This window comes from Triplophysa rosa, linkage group LG5, assembly GCF_024868665.1.
Source record: "Triplophysa rosa linkage group LG5, Trosa_1v2, whole genome shotgun sequence".
NCBI classification, from domain to species: domain Eukaryota; kingdom Metazoa; phylum Chordata; class Actinopteri; order Cypriniformes; family Nemacheilidae; genus Triplophysa; species Triplophysa rosa.
The window spans coordinates 331,982-351,172 of record NC_079894.1 but is presented as its reverse complement, the minus strand read 5'-3'; the positions used below and the strand labels follow the sequence as shown (position 1 = coordinate 351,172).

General features: G+C 39.3%; 3 protein-coding genes across 4 annotated transcripts; 2 read left to right on the top strand and 1 right to left on the bottom strand.

Moving 5' to 3' along the window:
- The first annotated feature begins 3,225 nt into the window (after positions 1–3,225).
- map1sb (microtubule-associated protein 1Sb) lies at positions 3,226–11,157 on the top strand. Its single transcript, XM_057333599.1, has 7 exons — positions 3,226–3,396; positions 4,797–4,898; positions 5,490–5,572; positions 5,972–6,112; positions 6,213–9,261; positions 9,382–9,587; positions 9,761–11,157. The coding sequence occupies exons 1-7, from the start codon at positions 3,249–3,251 to the stop codon at positions 9,917–9,919; spliced, it is 3,888 nt and encodes a 1,295-aa protein (XP_057189582.1). The 5' UTR covers positions 3,226–3,248; the 3' UTR covers positions 9,920–11,157.
- Positions 11,158–11,592: 435 nt separating this feature from the next.
- LOC130554192 (interferon-induced protein 44-like) lies at positions 11,593–14,815 on the top strand. Its single transcript, XM_057333692.1, has 8 exons — positions 11,593–11,886; positions 12,453–12,942; positions 13,065–13,116; positions 13,253–13,448; positions 13,561–13,713; positions 13,869–14,040; positions 14,111–14,211; positions 14,297–14,815. Exons 2-8 carry the CDS (start codon positions 12,459–12,461, stop codon positions 14,477–14,479), a joined length of 1,341 nt encoding a protein of 446 aa, XP_057189675.1. The 5' UTR covers positions 11,593–11,886; positions 12,453–12,458; the 3' UTR covers positions 14,480–14,815.
- A 129-nt stretch (positions 14,816–14,944) lies between these two features.
- Positions 14,945–18,824, bottom strand: rabgap1l2 (RAB GTPase activating protein 1-like 2). 2 transcript variants are annotated; one of them, XM_057333712.1, is made up of 8 exons: positions 18,556–18,824; positions 17,757–17,825; positions 17,423–17,587; positions 17,145–17,249; positions 16,987–17,070; positions 16,835–16,906; positions 16,556–16,744; positions 14,945–15,427 (listed from the first exon to the last, which is right to left on the bottom strand). In XM_057333712.1, the coding sequence occupies exons 1-8, from the start codon at positions 18,664–18,666 to the stop codon at positions 15,209–15,211; spliced, it is 1,014 nt and encodes a 337-aa protein (XP_057189695.1). In that variant the 5' UTR covers positions 18,667–18,824; the 3' UTR covers positions 14,945–15,208. The 2 variants fall into 2 exon arrangements, with proteins under 2 accessions (XP_057189695.1, XP_057189696.1); XM_057333713.1 differs by having other exon boundaries at positions 17,423–17,533; positions 18,556–18,814.
- Between the last annotated feature and the right edge of the window lie 367 nt (positions 18,825–19,191).

Here is a 19,191-nt window from a genome sequence, read left to right as displayed (position 1 = left end):
TTTATTTGAAGTCCAAAGAGTAACAAAATTCCAGAGAGTATTGTGAGTCCAAGGAAACCACGAGAGACTCAAGGGCATTACATTCAACATCGATGGACAACAGAGATCTGAACACTAGGGCTGGGAATCAATGCCAAAAAGAATCGATTCCAAGGCGTTAAAGAAATCCAATCCTCTTTAAGAGCCTTCATAAGCACAAGCCCCTTAGCCGATGTCATCGGTCAACTAAATCACATTCGTTTCTAAAGTATCTAAAACAGTACAGACTTCAGAAAAACTGATGGATGAAGTCTAGAGCTGTGGAATGACCAAAAATATTCTGCATGCATAAAAGCAAAAGCTGGTTTGCACACACAATGCCGATATAATTACATGTATCCACACATTGAACAAATCATATCAGTGCGTTTGTCTTTTCAGACTTCTTTACTCTCTTCCGATAAACTCAGTGTGTGTGTGAAGAGTTGCATTAAAGCACTCTCACAACATATTCACTTGGATGTCTGTATAAAGCTGTTAAAGCTGGACAGAGCTTGCATTTAACATTGAATGAGAAGATTAGAAAGAGCAATGGCAAAAAAACATGTGTGAGTCTATTGGTCAGTAAAGAAAAATAGAGCTAGCACCTGATCTCTAGAGATCTGTCTGTCACTTACACTTATATGCACAGTATTCTTACATATTTTTAATACAATTGACTGATTATCGATGATCTACATAACGCAAGTATTTTTGTGTACACACTACTGAATAACCTCGAATATAGTTAATAGTAATTTGACATGTGCTTTATTTTGAAAACAGCTAGTAGAAAAATAACTGAGAAAGATTATGACTGATGTTATTAATGAGACATTGGAATTGCAGGACAAGATTGTCATATTTGGTGAGGTTTTGGTTATAGAAACAATAAACGATTAATAAATGTAAAAAGTGACAGCTTAGAAAATTGTATTGCATTAAAAATGTGTACATTTTTTAAATAATAAATAAAAATCTGTAGTTGAACAAGGAATTGAAACAAGGAATTGAGCAGGAATCAAAAACAGCAGCTAGGAATCGATTCCCAAACCAGGAATTGGAATCGGAATCGACTCCAAAAAAATCAGAATGGAACAGCCCTGAACACAAGGGCTATACACAAACAGATGCAGGGACAAACAGGAAGTGAGACACAGCTGAAACCAGTTAATGACCTCAAGACACAGAGTATGGAGTCCTTACAAATCAGGACACAAACTGTAATATGGCGCCCTGAGGTGGAGATCCTGGGCGACAGCAACAGACTGATTGACAGGCAAATTTATCATAACTTTTTGTTCACACCTTCATAAATTCCATCTGTTAGTATACTGCTCTTTTCTTTCCATCTTTTCTTTCCCCCTCTTTAAAACAAACATGACAAACATTTTATTAGGGGTGTAACCCTTCACGAGCAAAATTCCAAATGAAGTCATCATTCCTATGCCCTTTGAAGTGCAGAGCCCTTGGAGTGTAGACTTTGAAGAACAGGGCATGTGTGTGCCATAAGCAGACGTTTGGTTCGGAATGCACTTTGGCAAAGGAAGCGACAGACATGATTTCCTCATTATCTTCAGCATGTTCACGTATACACAACGCAGCATGTTGCTGTTTTAATGGCATAACTTAAGCATCAAACCTAACTGTTTGCAAATAAACATACATTTTATATTTTAAAGGGGTCATATGGCGCGAATACGTGTTTTTCTGTGTCTTTGGTGTGTTAAAAGTTGCCGTGCATGGATGTATTAGCCACGTTAAATGCAAAAATTAAAGTGTCGCAACAAAAGATGCATTCTATCTAAAAGAAACTTGTCCTATATTTTTGTTTTATTGACTTTTTTAATTGACCTTCTCTCCCTTTCTCCTCTTCACAGGTCAAAGGACATTTCCATTCAGTTCAGAGGTTGTGGACGTCAGGGTTGTAGTAAATCCATCAGAAGGGGTTCTCTATTCTGAGGTAATGTGATTGTTACAGGCATATTTTATTCCCTTTCTTAATTTGATTTATTGTGTATAGTATGACAATTCATGAAAGACACGGGGTCACATTAAATACGGTAAGGCTACATTTACAGTGCAAGATCTTCTAATCAGTTCAGTCCCTTAACTGACTTTATAATAATGATTCTTAAGAAAAATATTGTTAAATAAAGATATTGTCTCAAATGAATAAAAATCAATTAAACACTTTATATTGGGACACCTATAACAGGAATAAGTATTTGCTCTATATGTATTTGTAGTATTTAATACCCATTTTTAGTACTTTATAGAGGAACCCTTTACTGCGATAACAGCTTGAACTGTATTTTCTATTCATTGTTCCTACATATTCAAATGATTTTTGTGGTTCAGGTGCATGGTTTGATATCAGGCGTATCTAGACACAAGCTGCTGATGCTCACAGGACAATCTCTTGAAGAAACCGGAGATCTTGTCCTGTAATTTTCTTTGTTCTGATAAACACAGAGAAAGATATTTGAAAGAATGCTTATAACCAGACAGATTTTGCCCCCCATTGACTCCCATAGTAGGAATAAATACAACGGTAGTCAAAAGTGCCCCAGAACTGTTTGCTGTCCTACATTCTTCAAAATGTATTTTTTGTGTTCAACAGAACAAACATTCTTACTATGGTAGTCAATGGAGTGCAAAATCTGTCTGGTTATAAGCATTCCTCCAAATATCTTTCTCTGTGTTCATCAGAACAAAGACATTTATACAGACTTTGAACAACTCGAAGGTGAGTAAATGATGACAGAATTTTCATTTTTGGGTGAAGTATCCCTTTAAGCGAAGTGTTTCATTTTATTCAGCTTTGGCCAAAAATGTTAATTTCGGTGCATACTGAGTTCATTATACGTTTTTTTTCTTGCATTTAACATACTTTATTTAAAATATATTTAACTTGAATGTTTCATATAGCACACCAAGCTAAGACTAAATATTTTACATGTGCCTTAGTGTGTTATTAATACATAACGTACATTTATCAAAGTGGGTTAAGTGTTCAAAGAATGGTTTAGAAAGCTACATTTGATTCACAAAAAGCCAGTTTATTAAGTTTCTTTAAATACTTAAAACCACAGCAAATGGCAGCGAAAGGCGGATGAATAACGTTAGTGCTCTTAACCTGGACTTTGGTTGGGCAGCTTCAGTTTCATTCAAATCATCCGCTCGTACTTGATTGTTTGGCTATGACATCATACGCATAACTTTCCAACATGGCGTCGGGTCTAACGGCAGCGAAGGGAGCAGAGGACCTGACAGCCCATCCTGGGTTCAGCAATGACAAATACTCCATTCTAATGGTCATCGGCGCGCTTTATCGACCGCGCATACTGGACTTTATTGTGGTGGAGATAGAACGAGGTACTTTTACATATAGAGGAATGTAATCATATCGTCGTTATTAGCTCAAGTGTGTTTGTATTATAATAAGACTAGAAATGATCCCAATGGCTGCATTTTCTCGCGCGTGTTGCAAAACGGTGTGCTGCAACTTTACATCTTTGATCTTAAAACACAGCCACGCGACTGCATGATGAATCGAGGCTGACGCACAGTCACGTGACGCGCCCGTTCCTCTCGCTTTTTCAGCGAATGTGCGTTACGTACGTGTTTTACAAAGATATATCAATAGACAGCGTTTGAAGCAGTGATACGATATTTATTCTGGCGCAAGATCCGTGCAGTTGTGCCCTCGCTGCATTGCAGCGTAATGACATCAGAGAGTAACCCTCAAAGATGTAGCCTCCCCATTAGCATAGGCTAACGTTATATGTTGCCGTCGTCATTATATAAAATAGACATCAATGTGTTTTTAATGTCATTGTGCTGTTGTCCTTGATGTCAGTGGTTTGTTTTAAAGCCGTGCCCAGCTCTGCGTGTTCACACCCACTTCGGTTGTCGTGTTCGCTTTAATGCGCAAGCTCCGCTTACTTTTATTTTCAAGTTTATTTTTTTGTAACTTTTATTATGATGGCAGCCCTTAAACGGCACACGTGAGTCACAAATCTGATAAGAGTTTAATCAAGATAAATGCAAATCGCTTTACCAAGAGCAATTTGACTAACGTTAACAGTTCACATGAAATAAACCACCAAACAAGTTGTTTTCTTATTTCCTTGTTTGTCTGGAAATGTTGCAATATGACTTGAAATGTGTTACAGTATACAAATGACAAGGTATATGCCGTATGCATTTCATAACACGGATATCCGGCAGCTGGCTTGAATGCTATATTTGAGGTTTCGCTCTTTTTTTGCTGGTAGTATTGAATTGGCTTCTTTTGATGGTGTTCCTGTAGCTAAGCAGGTCAAGGGTCATGTGCGAAGGTCATGATACTTCTGGAACGCACATAATACAATTGAGGCTATTTGTGAATGTACTGCAAGTTGTTTTAGATAAAAGCAACCACGTGCATACATGTAAATGGTGGTTATAAGTGATGTAAACATTAACTTCTCAGGCTTTCATGTTCGTGAGTACAGTAGAGAAGCGCTTCAGAACTGTGCTGTTTTTAGTGCCGGCCAGCCAACGGTCTCTTCAAATGTCTCTGAACGCCACGCTGTGTCTCACATGATGCTTGAATGTCATGCTGACTACAGTGGTTTTGCTCTGGGGGATTTCAGTCTCGTTCTTCTCAAATCGATGTCCAGTGTCTGTTTACTAAAACCAAATGTCAACAAGCACATTAGAACTTATTTAACGTATTTGAGTGTTCAGAATGCTTCAAAATGTTCATCTCTTTGTTTTAATCCCCGTTGCAGGTATTCGTGCATGGGATGTGGATTTGACCGCGTGTAACTTGGATGAGCAGCTCAGACTCTTCGTTCATAAGCATTCTTCTTGTCAATCCAAAGACGTTAAAGGCAAGTGTCACTTTCTCATTTCTACAGTAATATTGTGTATCATCTTCATTAAAGGCTGAACTTAAAGGTATATTTAGTAATGCTGTTAGAAATCTTAGAAACAGATGGTTTTCGCCTGGGATGCACATTATTGAATGAACAAAGAAGCAACTGTGTAATGCACAGCCTCGTATGGCACCGTAAGGCCGACCGGATCCTTTGACTTGTTTACATGTAGTGTAGAAACAAAGCGACAGATTGTTTCATCACAGCCCGTCTGATGTGGAAATGAAGATGTTCCCTTTTTTCATTAGTTATGAAAGGGTAAAAATATTTAATATTTACACTGCATACTGAGGACCATATAAACGGCATGTACTGTGCACTAAAAGAGTAAAAGTTTTATTGCATTATTGTAGCTTTGCTGACAAACACAGACTGCAGTATTGTCTGTCTAATATGTTTGCTTTTCTTTTGACACGGTGAAACATACTTTTACATATTTTTTATTTAGATGACAATTAATGGAACTGATGATTTGTAAACTTGTCCTATTTTTTATTTTATTGACTTTTTTAAATTTACCTTTTTCTCCCTTTCTCCTCTTCACAGGTCAAAGGACATTTCAATTCAGTTCAGAGGTTGTGGACGTCAGGGTTGTAGTAAATCCATCAGAAGGGGTTCTCTATTCTGAGGTAATGTGATTGTTACAGGCATATTTTATTCCCTTTCTTAATTTGATTTATTGTGTATAGTATGACAATTCATGAAAGACACGGGGTCACATTAAATACGGTAATCAGTTCAGATCAAATCAGTTCAAATCACATCAGTTCAGTCCCTTAAATGACTTTATAGTAATGATTCTTAAAAGAAATATTGTTAAATAAAGATATTGTCTTAAATTAATAAAAATCAATTAAACACTTTATATTGCGACACCTATAACAGGAAAAGTATTTGCTCTATATGTATTTGTAGTATTTAATACCCATTTTTTAGTACTGTGTAGAGGAACCCTTTACTGCGATAACAGCTTGAAATTTATTTTCTTTTCATTTTTCCTACATATTCAAATGATTTTTGTGGTTCAGGTTCATGGTTTGATATCAGGCGTATCTAGACACAAGCTGCTGTTGCTCACAGGACAATCTCTTGAAGAAACCGGAGATCTTGTCCTGCACACTGGACAGTTCACTCCAAATGATTTTACACAGATCCTTTCAGATGAAGAGGTTGGTCTGAATGGATTTGAATAACTGTGTACTGATTTAATGTTGATTTTATAGCTGCTTTTTGAATGAATACCCTGTTCTCTCTCCATGTTTCCAACAGATTGACGCACTATTAAACTCTGTTAGCACACACGGCAAAGCAAACCTCACCATAAGCTGCCCTAAAACTGGAAAATGGAAAACTTCTGTGCTTGGAAAACACAAGTTACATGAAATTATGGACATTAAAGTAAATCCTCTAATGGTGCTATCTAAAATGGGCGGCCTTCAGGAGTTCACGGACCTTCTTACTGAGTCTTTCGAGCCACAGTCTCCTTTTGACCTCCTGGAGCCTCCTGGCACTGTGGGATTCCTCAAACTCTGTCGCCCGTGCTGTTACGTTTTTCCAGGAGGCAGAGGAGATTGTGCTTTCTTTGCGGTCAATGGATTCAATGTCTTGGTCAATGGTGGAGCAGATCCGTGCGCCTGCTTCTGGAAGTTGGTCAGGCATTTGGACCGCGTGGATTCTGTGCTGCTTACACACGCGGGAACAGACAATCTGCCCGGAGTTAACAGCCTGCTGGAGAGAAAAGTAGCAGAGACTGAGCGAAGTAAAACCGACTGCCAGGAAAAAGAACAATGGCAGAAGAATCTCATCTCCCCAGAGCTCGGCGTGGTCTTCTTCAATGCTTCAAACAGGCTTAAAAAGGTTCAGGGTGACCCTAATGTGCTGAGAAGCAGCGATCTAGCATCACTTGCTTTACAGCATCTTGAAAAGCTAAAAATCTCACCAGAGCCACTTCTAAGGAACTCAAGTGGTCCGATCGAACCGGTTATTCTCTTTCAGAAAATGGGAGTTGGGTGTCTTGAACTTTATGTCCTAAATCCAGTCAAGCGTAGCAAAGAAGTAGAGTCGTTTATGCAGAACTGGCCCGAAAGCAGCTCCAAATCCAAAAGCTCGGATGTTCCCCTGACCTCTTTGGTCTCTATATGTGCTTTGCTTGTGTGGCATCCCGCCAGCCCAGTTGAGAAGATTATCAGAGTGCTCTTCCCCGGCTCTACACCACAAAGTAAGATAATGGATGGTCTGGAGAAACTGAAGCATCTAGAGTTTCTCAAGAGGCCGGTGGTGTGCTCCAAAGACTTCGAAACTGCGAAATCAGATAAAAATCCAAAACTCGCAGAGAATCAGGACAGCCCCATGTCTGTAAAAAACGAATTAAGTTCAAGTAATGGTGCTTCAAAGCAACGATCTGTCCATGGAGATCTCGAGCTAAAAGACAAAACCAAAGGTGTGAATAAAAATTATCTGAAAAGTGAGGAAAGGCTGAAATCTGCAGAAAGCAACGTCAAACTAAAACCCTCCAAGCTTGTTACGAGGAAAGAGTCTTTAAAAGAAAAAAGCAATGAAAAAACAAGCACGCCAGACACAAAGAAACAAGAAAGTGGACAGAGAAAAACTTCAGGTAGCAAACCAAAGATAGATAGCAAAACTGATGTGAAAATAGAAGAGAAAAAGACATCAAAGTCTCTTGGGAAAGATGTCAAGAAGACCTCAGATAAGCCTGGGAATGTAAAACACGGAGCAAAAGTAAACAAACAGGCTGAGGACAAAACCAAAAGCTTTAAATCTAACAAGGAACAGCAGAACCAGAAGCTTTCCACAGAAGATTGCTCTAAAATGTCTTCACCTGAAGATATGACAGCTGAATTTCTGGAAATGATCAAAGAACAACAGGAATCTTCTGTGAAAAAGCAACATGCTGACTCTGGAAACCTAAAAAATGTCCCTAGAGGTGATGTTCAGTCTAAATGTAGTACCAGAGTAACCACTAGCAAGGCCACAATGGCTGTCGGGCCCAAAACAAAAAATGACCTCACACCTACTGAGTCAACTTTGCTTGATGGGGCTTTGAAAGACAATATTTCAAAAGATGGCCACGAGGACGTTTGTGTCAGTCCTGAAGAGAAGACTTTAGAGTTATCTTCTCCTAGATCAGGTCCGAACAGTGCTGGTCATACTCCTTATCACCTGTCCCCTGAAGAGACCTGGGCCTCCAAAGATCACAGTAGCTTTGGGGTAAAGATGTGTCTCGGTTCAGAGAGCCAGCAAACAGGACTGCCCAAGCTTTCAGAGTCCGGATGCCCTAAAAGTAACCAAGAGAGCGTCTCCACTTCATCCAGAGAGAAACATTCGAGTTTTCTGTCTCTCAGTTCCTTCAAGGATATAATGCCTGATATATCCCCCACTGTCACTACCACTACCACTCACTCAATGCCTGCTGAAGTCAGCTCACCACAGTCCACTGAGGTTGACGAATCACTTTCAATGTCTTTCGAACAAGTGCTGCCTACAGTCAGTGAGTCTACCAACGAAGATGAAATGTCCTACTCCAATGGACAACTTTCCAAATCTGAATTCAAAGTAGGGATGTCTTTGTCCATAAAGAAGCCTCACACTCAAAGGACCCATCAGGATGGCTCAGGTGGGTGTCCGTCTGAACCGCAGGGTCTAGTGGTTGATATCGGCCATGATGTAGACCTGTGCTTGGTCTCTCCATGCGAGTTCAAACACTTCAAACCGGTCAGCAATGGAGAAGATTCACGTTCACCAGGATTAGTTAACACCAGCCCGCTGAACCATTCCGATGATAGCGACCACTCCCAAGAGGCAACTAAGCCCCTTCCACCAGCATGTTTGGTGAACAGATCCGCTCATCCAACTATGGAGACCCCTCTTACGTCTGCCAGTGACTTCCCCACAGCCACCGACTCGGATGTACATCCAGGACTAGAAGATTGCTCGTCTATTACAGCCGATGGACTTCTAGATTCGGATGAAGAATCAGGAGGCCACCTGCAATCCCAGAACATAAACGATGGATTGGGTTTTAATCGAGGTAATCATCTTCTGCCCCAGGATCCTCCACCTGCGCCTGTGAAAGATTTACCTCCCCTTCCACTGCAGCCGGGTGCCTGTATGCCCGATCCTGTTAGCAGTGTGAAGTCTGGTGCAACAAAGGGTAGAAAATCAACGGGAGTTACCCAGAGGTTAACATCACCTAGCAGTTCAACACAAAGCACCAAAACCAGGACTGGAAGTCAAGCTACATCTGTTACCAGCTCGAGAAGCAACTCAGCTGGCACAGCCTCTGCCACAAAAAGATCAGGTTTGGACTTTTTTGGCATATTTAAAACAAAATTATACTGTTGTCTTAAAAATGCAAATGTTCATATTGGTATGCAAATATACGGACCTTGAACTGACTGATGTCCTGACCAATCAACAGGTAGCAAGGTTGGAGCTTCGGTATATTTGGACCTGGCTTATCTTCCAGCAGGCCATGCAGCGTCCACTGTCGATGTTGAGTTCTTCTGCCGTCTACGCTCATCCTGTTACATAATAAGTGGTGATGACTCGTACAAAGAAGGCTTGATGAGGTCCATTCTGGATGCGTTATTGGAGGGTAAATCTGTATGGCCTGAGGATGTGCCGGTTGGTACTCAATTGTATATTTATTTACTTATTAAGTTATATAAATACACATGAATATAGCATGGATAGATATATGGATGAATAGAATACATATCCAGTTTAGAGTAAATAAGACAATGTTTGAAGTTTTTAATAAGACAATACATTTAGTCTACCTCTGTGTTAACTTCCAGGTGACCCTAATCCCTACGTTTGAATCCATGGTGATGCACGAATGGTACCGGGAAACTCAAGAAAAACAACGGCAACTGGGAATAACCGTCCTGGGCAGCAACAGCACTGTGGCCATGCAGGAGGAGACGTTCCCTGCTTGTAAAATTGAGTTCTGGTAGACGGAAAGTAACAATAAGACCTACATACGCACACTTTGAGCACCACTGATTGTTATGTACAGATTTGTTCTTAAGAAAATGTTCCGTAATCAACCAACAAACCTGTATATTGTGTTTGTGACAGATAAGGACTGCACAGTAAAATCACAAGAATTGAATCCCACACCCGTAGTTGTTTACAGAGTAGTTGAATTGCACTGTGTATTATGGCTGCATATTTGGTTTCTGGTTGGCAGAGCATACTGTATACTGGAATCACACTATGAAATTCATAGTTAAATGTTACAAACTTAAATGTAACCCAGAGCTCAAATCATTCTTTGGAGCAAGCATACTGTACTCTCTGTCTCTATGGAAATGAAGGATGCATTAATCAGATTTATGCGTGTGACAAAAAGAATCCACATTGTGGATAGAAAGGAGAAAATGTGCCTGAATATAATGGAAGTACATACTGCATTGGTTTGTTTAAAATTCTGACTATGCATGAAGACATTGAAAGAATGAAACAAATGAGCAGTGCCAATGGGAGTTAGGCTACCCTGTTGAAAAAAACTGCATATGCTGGTTTGGTATGTTTTGATGCTGGTTTGTACTGGTTCAAGCTGGTCAAACCAGCATCAAAACATACCTAACCCAGCATATGCTGTTTTTTTCAACAGGGAAGAATGCCACAGATGTCCACACATAACAATTAATCATTGTAATATAGAGCCATATTTTTATACTTTTAAATGTACTTAGATTGACTTTCTCTTTTGCTTTGTTCTCAACAGATGCTATTTACACTACAGTCTAGAAACGGTTCACTACACCACACTCATATTGTATGAATGTACTGCACTATGATGTACTGTCACCTATTGCCGACAAGAAATGTGTAGAAATTGCATGTAATTGACAGTTTTCTTTTATTTGAAGAATGATCTCCAGCTCTTGCTGTGTTAAGGGTTGGAAGTGTCAACGCTGGGACGTAAAGTATAACATGAAGTGCAGATCCTCTAATATCTGTGCCTACTGTAAAGTATCAACTGCTGTAGTGCACACTAGCCCTTGTTCTCTTACACGTACAGTATCTTCTTCATTTTGTGCCCCACAATGCTGTCAGACATTCTGTGTATAGTAAAGATTTTTCAGTTCACGGAAACAAAGATATGTAACATAATAAAGGATATGTATCCAGAATTATACTATAAATTAAAACGTTGAATTACCGTTGGAGTGTTGGTTTGTTTTGTAATGACGTGAGCGCACAAGAAAAGAGACACGGGTGTTGATCAGTACAATTTTTATTACGACTTATCAAAATTCTTCTACCAGTTTATCGCATAAAAAGTGTTTATGTGAGTGTTGAAATACTGTAACTGTGGGCAATTATGCTCAACTATCTTTTTCACACAGTATAAGAAGCACAACTTCTTCAGAATCTTGGCTGGCTTCTTTGATCAGGAACGCTACGGTCTGGTTTGTAGTCGTCTGTGGGTCTGGCTCATGGTAAGCAGAACACTGAACATTGTTCTTGTGCATTTACATTACATTACATTTACAAGATGCTTTTATCCAAAGTTAATAAGTGAGGAAACCAATAAAGTGATTCATTGTAAAAGGCAGTAAAATATCCATTTAATAAAGTTTACGGAGTGACATAACATCCACAGAACAGTAATAAATCCAAAAAAAACACGAAGAACCACGAGAGCATGACATTCAACATAACAGGTACAACAACTGACAAAGGACTACTGAAACACTGGGGTTTCAATATGGGGGATCTAACAAGGAAAGAAGACACATTTGGGAAACCGATCAAGGGGAACCAATGAACAAAAGAACTACAAAGTACAACACAGGAAGGAACAAAATACACCAAATTGGGTGGGACGTTTGGCAGGGAAACTCCTCTTTCATTGAACCAAGGAGTAGGATTCTCTACAGGACCAACAGCTGACAAACCATCATAATTCAAGGTAAAAATGACACATTTTAATACTATTCGTGCTACATTTACACTCAGGGTATGTAGCCGACACCTTTAAGTAAATTGTTCAAACTTCACACATAAAACTGGCAAGCATGTGTTTCAGGATAATTTTGTATTAGAAAGTGAAAGCAAATTACAGCTTTGCTTTCGTATTGCACAGTGGCAGTCTCCTCTTAAGTCTTCCTTCTTTTTTCTCTCAAAATTAAAACTACGTATATACATGTGTAAATATATATATAAATATATATGTATTGCCGCTGTCTTTCCAAAACCGTGCAATTGTTGGATTTTTGCAAAACCCAGTGACAAACATAAAGGGACAAAAAAATTAAAATCACAGAATATGGAGATACAAGGTTTTGGAAAGACGGCGATGATATATACAAATAAATAAATAGGCTAAAATGTCCTCATGTAACAAAACACATTTTGGTACCGTACAACGGTCTTGTTTTAACCAGGGTTGATTGTCTATATACTATATAAAAATGCTGATGTTAATGTTTAACAAGTTGTAATGTAACAATACAGTTCTTGTCATTTGCTGTGCAGGTCATCATGAGTGCTGTTGTGTCCGGTCTTTCCAAACAGCAGGAGAAGAAGCTGCGCTCGATGTTTTGTCAAAGCAAGCTGAGTCTGCTGTTTAAAGCCAGTGTGCATGGGTACAGTGCGGATTCATTTCATCAAAAGTGTGACAGGCAGGGACCCACTGTCGTTGTGGCTTACAATAACTCGGGGTATGTTTTTGGAGCGTTCACAAGTAGCGATTATGCTCAGACAGGGAAAGATATAGTGGACGACAAAGCCTTCCTGTTCAGCTTCAATTGTAACGTGAATAATAATGACCCCCTGCGTGTGGTCAGTGGAAATCCCCAGTGCGCTTTCAATGATGGAAATACAGGTCCAAATTTTGGATCTTTGGCGTTTCTTCATAACAACACAGCCACTGTAAACAGTAATCCCGGAATATACCAGTTTGATCCACAGCAGATGCATGGCAATAATTTAGAGCTGACTGAGTTAGAGGTGTACAGAGTTGAAGGTTTGTATTAGGTTTTTGTTCTCTTCATCTTAATCAAAGCATTACACAAATAGTATTTGCTATTATATGCTATTGCTATGTTGATTGTATGAATATCTTAAGTGTGGTTATAATTTCCTCAGACTTTGGAGGGCTCATGGATAAACCGTGGAGAAGATTCCTGTGGAACTTTGAGTGGGTATCTTCTCTGTAACCAAAGGCCACCAGTCTTTTCTCATTTTTATTTGAATTCATCTTGATTATTTATACAAAAATATCCACAAATAATCTGAATTCTGTAAATGGCAATATTTTATCTGAATATTTGTAGGCGTAGAGAGGAGATCTTGTGCTCTGTTTCTGAGTGGAAGCCCTCTTTGAAATCGGTAAAACAGGCCCGGATTCTGCTGGTGGGTCCTGTTGGCGCTGGGAAATCAAGCTTCTTCAACTCCATCAACTCTGTGTTTAAAGGTTACGTGAGCACCCAGGCCAACACCGGCACTGCTGGCTCCAGTCTCACTACTCAGGTAGAAATACGGTTTCGTTGTCTTCAAATGGACAAATATCGTGTGTTGCAATTAGTTAATAATTTGCGTTGTAGGTTAAACAATTAATAGTAAATATTTTTGCGTCGTATAGTTTCGTACCTACTGCATAAAGCCAAGCAGCGGCGTGAGCCATATTCCATTCACACTGTGTGACACGATGGGTCTGGAGGAGGGTCTGAACGCCGGGCTGGATGTGGATGATTTTTACAATATTCTGAAGGGTCACATTGCAGATCGGTATCAGGTGAGAACTTGACCGCTAAAGCTAGAAGGTGTGCGCACTGTGCAGCCATCGTTTGTGAATCGGTTAAACGTGAGAGAATATGACGAGGAAAATTGACACGATGCCTTCCATAATATTTCGTCCCATATCTTACTGGTGTCCTTTTCTGTGTTCAGTTTAACTCCTCGATGCCGATCCAGTCAGGCACGCCTTGCTTCATCAACTCTCCAGGCTTGAAGGAGAAGATCCACTGTGTGGCATATGTGATTGACACCTGCAAAGTCAAGCTTCTCTCTGACAAAATGATTGACAAGTTCGCCGCTTTTCGAAGGAAAACCAACCAGCTAAGTGAGTGACTCACTGGAGTGATTCATAACCTGGGTTAAGTTCCAATGGCATCTGTGCTTCTGCGTTTCAGGTGTTCCTCAACTGGTCCTGATGACCAAGGTGGATGAAGCCTGCCCCTTAGTAGCGGAAGACGTGAAGAACGTCTATCAGAGTCATTACATCAACCGGATGGTAAGATTTGGGGTCAGTGTTCTGGTATAATGTGCCTGTCACATGCGCGAGTCTTTATACATTTGCAAATATTGTGTCGGGACAGATGGAGGAGGTGAGCGCTCGGCTTGGCGTTTCTCTTTCTGCTGTGGTCCCAATAAAGAACTACAGCAAAGAACTGGACATAGACCCACAAACTGACATCCTGCTTCTGAACGCTGTTATACAGATGCTCAGAGCGGCGGAGGGATACTTCGATGATCTTTACAATGTGGAGGAGTCTGCTTAGATCACCAGGATCTCCGTTTTATCAATACAGCGTTTAAAAGTGTGTTTACGCTTCACACGTGCTCATATTTAGGCGGTTTGTAGTATAAGGCAGGTACATTTATATGCACGTTTAATAGCTTTCGCTTTGTTCGTGTGTTCTCTTTTGCTCTGAATTGGTTAACAAGGCAAGCAGATTTCGTTCAAATTTTCAAAGCTTTATTTTTGTAAACTCGGTTCCTTTAATTGGAGTAAAATTGTCATCGTTTAAAAAAAGATCAGTGTATTCTCAAAATAGTTGACCTTACTTCATAAAGTTATTTGTTATGGAAAATAAAAGAAATACATTCACAATCGACCACCGGTGACTTTTTATTTTCAGTAAGTTGTTTAATATGAAAATGTTTCATGTATTTAAAATAGAAATAAAATAGCCCTTCATATACCTTAACTGGTGTTTATCCCTACAGATGCTCACTGAAGCTCTTCTAGTGATGGTGTTGGCAATACTAAGGTCACATCGCCCAAGGAACACACGTACTGATAAAACCTCGAATGCACTTCCAATCTGCCCAGTTAACCGCAGCGGGGCAGGTATTGCATCGTGCTGTCATGCACTCATCCTCTGATGAGAAACGTTCTCAATGTTTCAATCGGTGTGGGTTTGTTCTCCCCGCTGAGTGAACAGCCTTTTCATCATTTGCGAGGCTCATGAAATAGTTTCTTCTCCTGGATGCGCGTGTTTCCTTGTTCATACTTTGGCAGCTCTTCCTTCTGGATAGGCCCAGGAGAGTCTTCTGGTGACCCAGCTGGAGTGAGGGTTGTGTGTGTAGCACCAGGCCGGATCTGTTTGAGAAGAGCTCTGATGGCTGCTGGCGACGGTCCTGATGGAGCCCAGCGTCTTCTTGAGCCACGTGTTCTTAGCAGCCTGAAGCTCATTTACCAGAACCGCATTCTGGTGCTGGAGCTCCTTGAGTCGTCAAGATTCAAAAGAGAGGGAAAAAAGTGATGCACAAACAAGTTAGGTGGAATAAAAAGTAGGATATGCAACAAACAGAACACACAATATTAGGGCGGAGTCTCTTTTTAACAGGCGTTTGTTTACAAAACGTTGAGTCGATTGAAATATTTAGACGCAGAAGATAATTTGGACAATAAAATGAAAGTGTATGCATATGAAAATGTCAATCTATAAAGTACTGTATGTGGCCTATGTGAAATGGCAAAGTAGCTCTTTTCGTATATTTCAATTATGTTTTTCTTACCATGTGTGCAACTGTACAAAATGAAAACTCAAATTTAATCATCATGTTGTAACGCATCAAAGTCAACACACGTAACAGGAGGTGCTGGCTCCACCTTGACACAGTGATTGACAGGGTGGGGGCGTGGCCTGCTCAGAAAGCATTTTCAAATCCTCCTTGTTAGTGTAAAGGCCTTTGATTTCTTTCCCGGCCAAACACGGAATTTTTCACTGCTGTACAGCAGATGGCGCTGTTACACGTCTTCGGTAAGATCGCAGAAGCCTATCTCTGAATCTAGAAACGGTAAATATTTGATCTGCTTTTTCATTCATGGTTCTGAATCTGATATGGGTCTAAAAAAAAACGAATTATTTTAGCCGTTTAATGAAAATGTTGCATTTTTTAAGAAACCTACCCACATTTAAGAGGTGATAAAAAGGAACAAATTAAGAAAAAGAGAAGACATTTGGTCATTTAGCAGACGCTTTTATCGAAATGAGGGTCAAAATAATATATTGTATGTCCATGTCTTTATTAAAGAAAATGTACTGGGCGCCATCAAATATTTATTGTAAAAAAATTTTTTGAAAACATTCATTATTACATTCAAATTGAAACATGCAACCTATGCTTATAATTCTTTGGCTAAGTCGGCCATTTACTTTTTGCTTCCCACATCTAATCCAAACCTTCAGTAAATAAGTTTTTAATGTGCAGGTATAATATTAAAAGTGCATATGCAGTTTATTATAAACCTGGCTCAAATACAACATTACATTTGATCAAATGTGTGGTATAGGTTGAAGGTCCCTCAGACCATCAAAAGTCTCATCAGATGTGTTGTGTTTGCTTACCTGGATCTTGCATTCAGACTGGACCATCTGTAGTTTGGTCTGCGCTAACTCTCTCTCTAACTGAACCTGCTGTCTGAGAGAAGCCTGGACGTCATTCTGAGTGGAGCTCTCGTCACTCTTAACAAACAACTGAATCGATCCATCCCTGCTGAAGATGTGACTGCACTGCGGACACTCCTGCATCTTGCTCTGAAATCATAAGTGTACCGTAAGAACAAAGCTGTTCAATGAGAAGCATGCAACAGAAGAACAACTTTAAACCCTAATTGTGTTTCTTACCTTAATAACAGCGAGTTCTTCAGCGGTTTGACTTTTCAGCTTTTCAAGTTTATCATTCAACTGAGAGCAAATCTAAAGAATACAAGAAAATAGATGCATTTGCATACATGTGTACATACATACAGTACTTAATATGTTGGAGATATGTTTACCCGTTTGTAGTCGTTGATGATGTTGTTTGATCTTTTTAAGTCTGATTCAGCTTTTTCCAACTCTTTCCTTAACATCTCCTTCAGCTGTCAAACGCATCAGTATACTTTAGACAATGCTCGTCACAGTCATTGTGTACATCAGGGATGTTTCAACTCACCTGCGAGGCTTCCTCTTCCTTCTCCCGTTTCTCTTCCTCCGTCATCTTCAGAAGTTCTTTGGTTTTAAGCAGCTCTTTGGTTAATTCGTCCACCTGGTCCTCCGTCTGAAAGAAAACACCACAGCTACTGAATTAAAGGATGATGAGTAACATAATGTAAGAAATACAGTTATTTACTATTGATTGGTCAGTGAATTATGGCTTCTGACTGAAAACATCTAAACAACAGGGGAGCTGGTTGCAATAACACGACGTGATCTCTTAGTGATTTGTCAGACCTGGTCTAGCGCGGTTCTCAGCGCAATCTTGCCGGTGACCAGTTTTTGTGCAAGGTCATCGTTCTCCTGCTCCAGACGTAAACTGACCTCCTGAAGCTTACGGTTTTCTCTCTGGAAAAACATGCTTGTTATGCTAGAAATATGAGACAGTAAGATCCTGGAGACCTGCGGAGTATAAATCCATCCCTGATAAAACACATTCAATGCTACTCAGCTTCTTAATGCCAGTTTTACAATGGTGTTAAATATTGACTAGACAGATCAACACCTGTATCTAAGACATACGTCTGTCTGTTATGGAGAAAGACATGTGGTTTTTGTGTGCGGCTCTTACTTGGTATTTGTCAAGTGGATCTTCTGGTTGGTCTTGGTTATCTCCTAGCTTTGGCTTCATAGATGGTGCCTAGAGAAAAAAGGCCCAGATTAAATCTTAAAAAAAAATCTTTACGAAAAGATTGTAGGCTACTGCCACATCTGATATACTATTTGCAGAATTTGATATCAACAATTTTTCTGAGACAGTCAACAAAACTGCAAAGATACGTTTTAAGTTAAATCAAATTAGCTTTATAAGTCAATTGAACTTAATTATAGTGAACTTAAAAAAAATTGAGTTGTAAAATACAACTAGATTTTTAAGTCAGTTCAATATGATTTATATTATATATAATTTGATTTAACTTAAAAAAAATAAAAAGTAGTTTTTTACAGTGTAAAAACAAATAACCCCTTTTTTAATCTTCAAAAATTCCAATTAATATCAATCAAACTGCAGTTAGGGTTGTTATAATAACTAAAAAAAACAGCTAAATAACAAAATAAAACACAATAAAACATGATAGCACAATAAAAACAAATATACTCATCATATACTGTATAAACAAAAATAATCAAAAAGAAAGATAAACAAGACTTATAGCATTATTTATTTCTTTAAAAAACATTGAAATTGATATTGCAATAATACCATTATTGTGAATTCTTTTGACCACAATAATCATATAGTATATAAACAATAAATGACGACTTACGAACTCATGTTTTTGGCTTGTAAAAGCACAAACATGCCTTTACATTCCAGCATGCCAGCTTCAAAATGTGATGAAAATAAGTTCAAAGGTCACTAAACGTACCAGTTGTTTGGGTAAGGACTCCGCCACCAGACTAGCCAAGATTTCCTCCTCTGACATTTGCTCAACAATATAAGCATCGTAGGCAACAGCAATAGACACTTCTTCCATCATTTTGGCAGGCGGCTAGAACAGAGGTGATTTCTATATGAAAAGGACGCAAGTCTGGAGAACTGATAACAGGTTTGACAGGCAGCAGTCTATATCTGGGTCTCAATGCAAGCCCTGCCCTACCATAAGACTATGGGTGGAGTTGTAGGAGTATTGCACCTTTGTCCTGTCCGCCTTTGTTTCACATACCAAAACAAAAACAGTCCAATAAGCAACGACCAAGCAATAACACAACGGTGATTTCTATCAAGCAAGGAAATTCAACTATGACCCGCTTGTGAAGAAAATCATTATTGGTTGGAGCTTTGTGCTAAAAGACTGTGAAATTGAAATTCTTGTTACTTATAATCCTTTAGGTCAGCGCTCACACAAAAGCAAGGTGCCAGAACATTCCTCCATGCCTTAAGCTGCTTATATCTGCAGCCGAATCGCTGCTCACAGCTCGACAGAGATTGGACACAACTTTTATCATCAGAAAAACATGAGGCCGATGAAACTAATTAAGAACTCAACATTTTGGGTGAAATT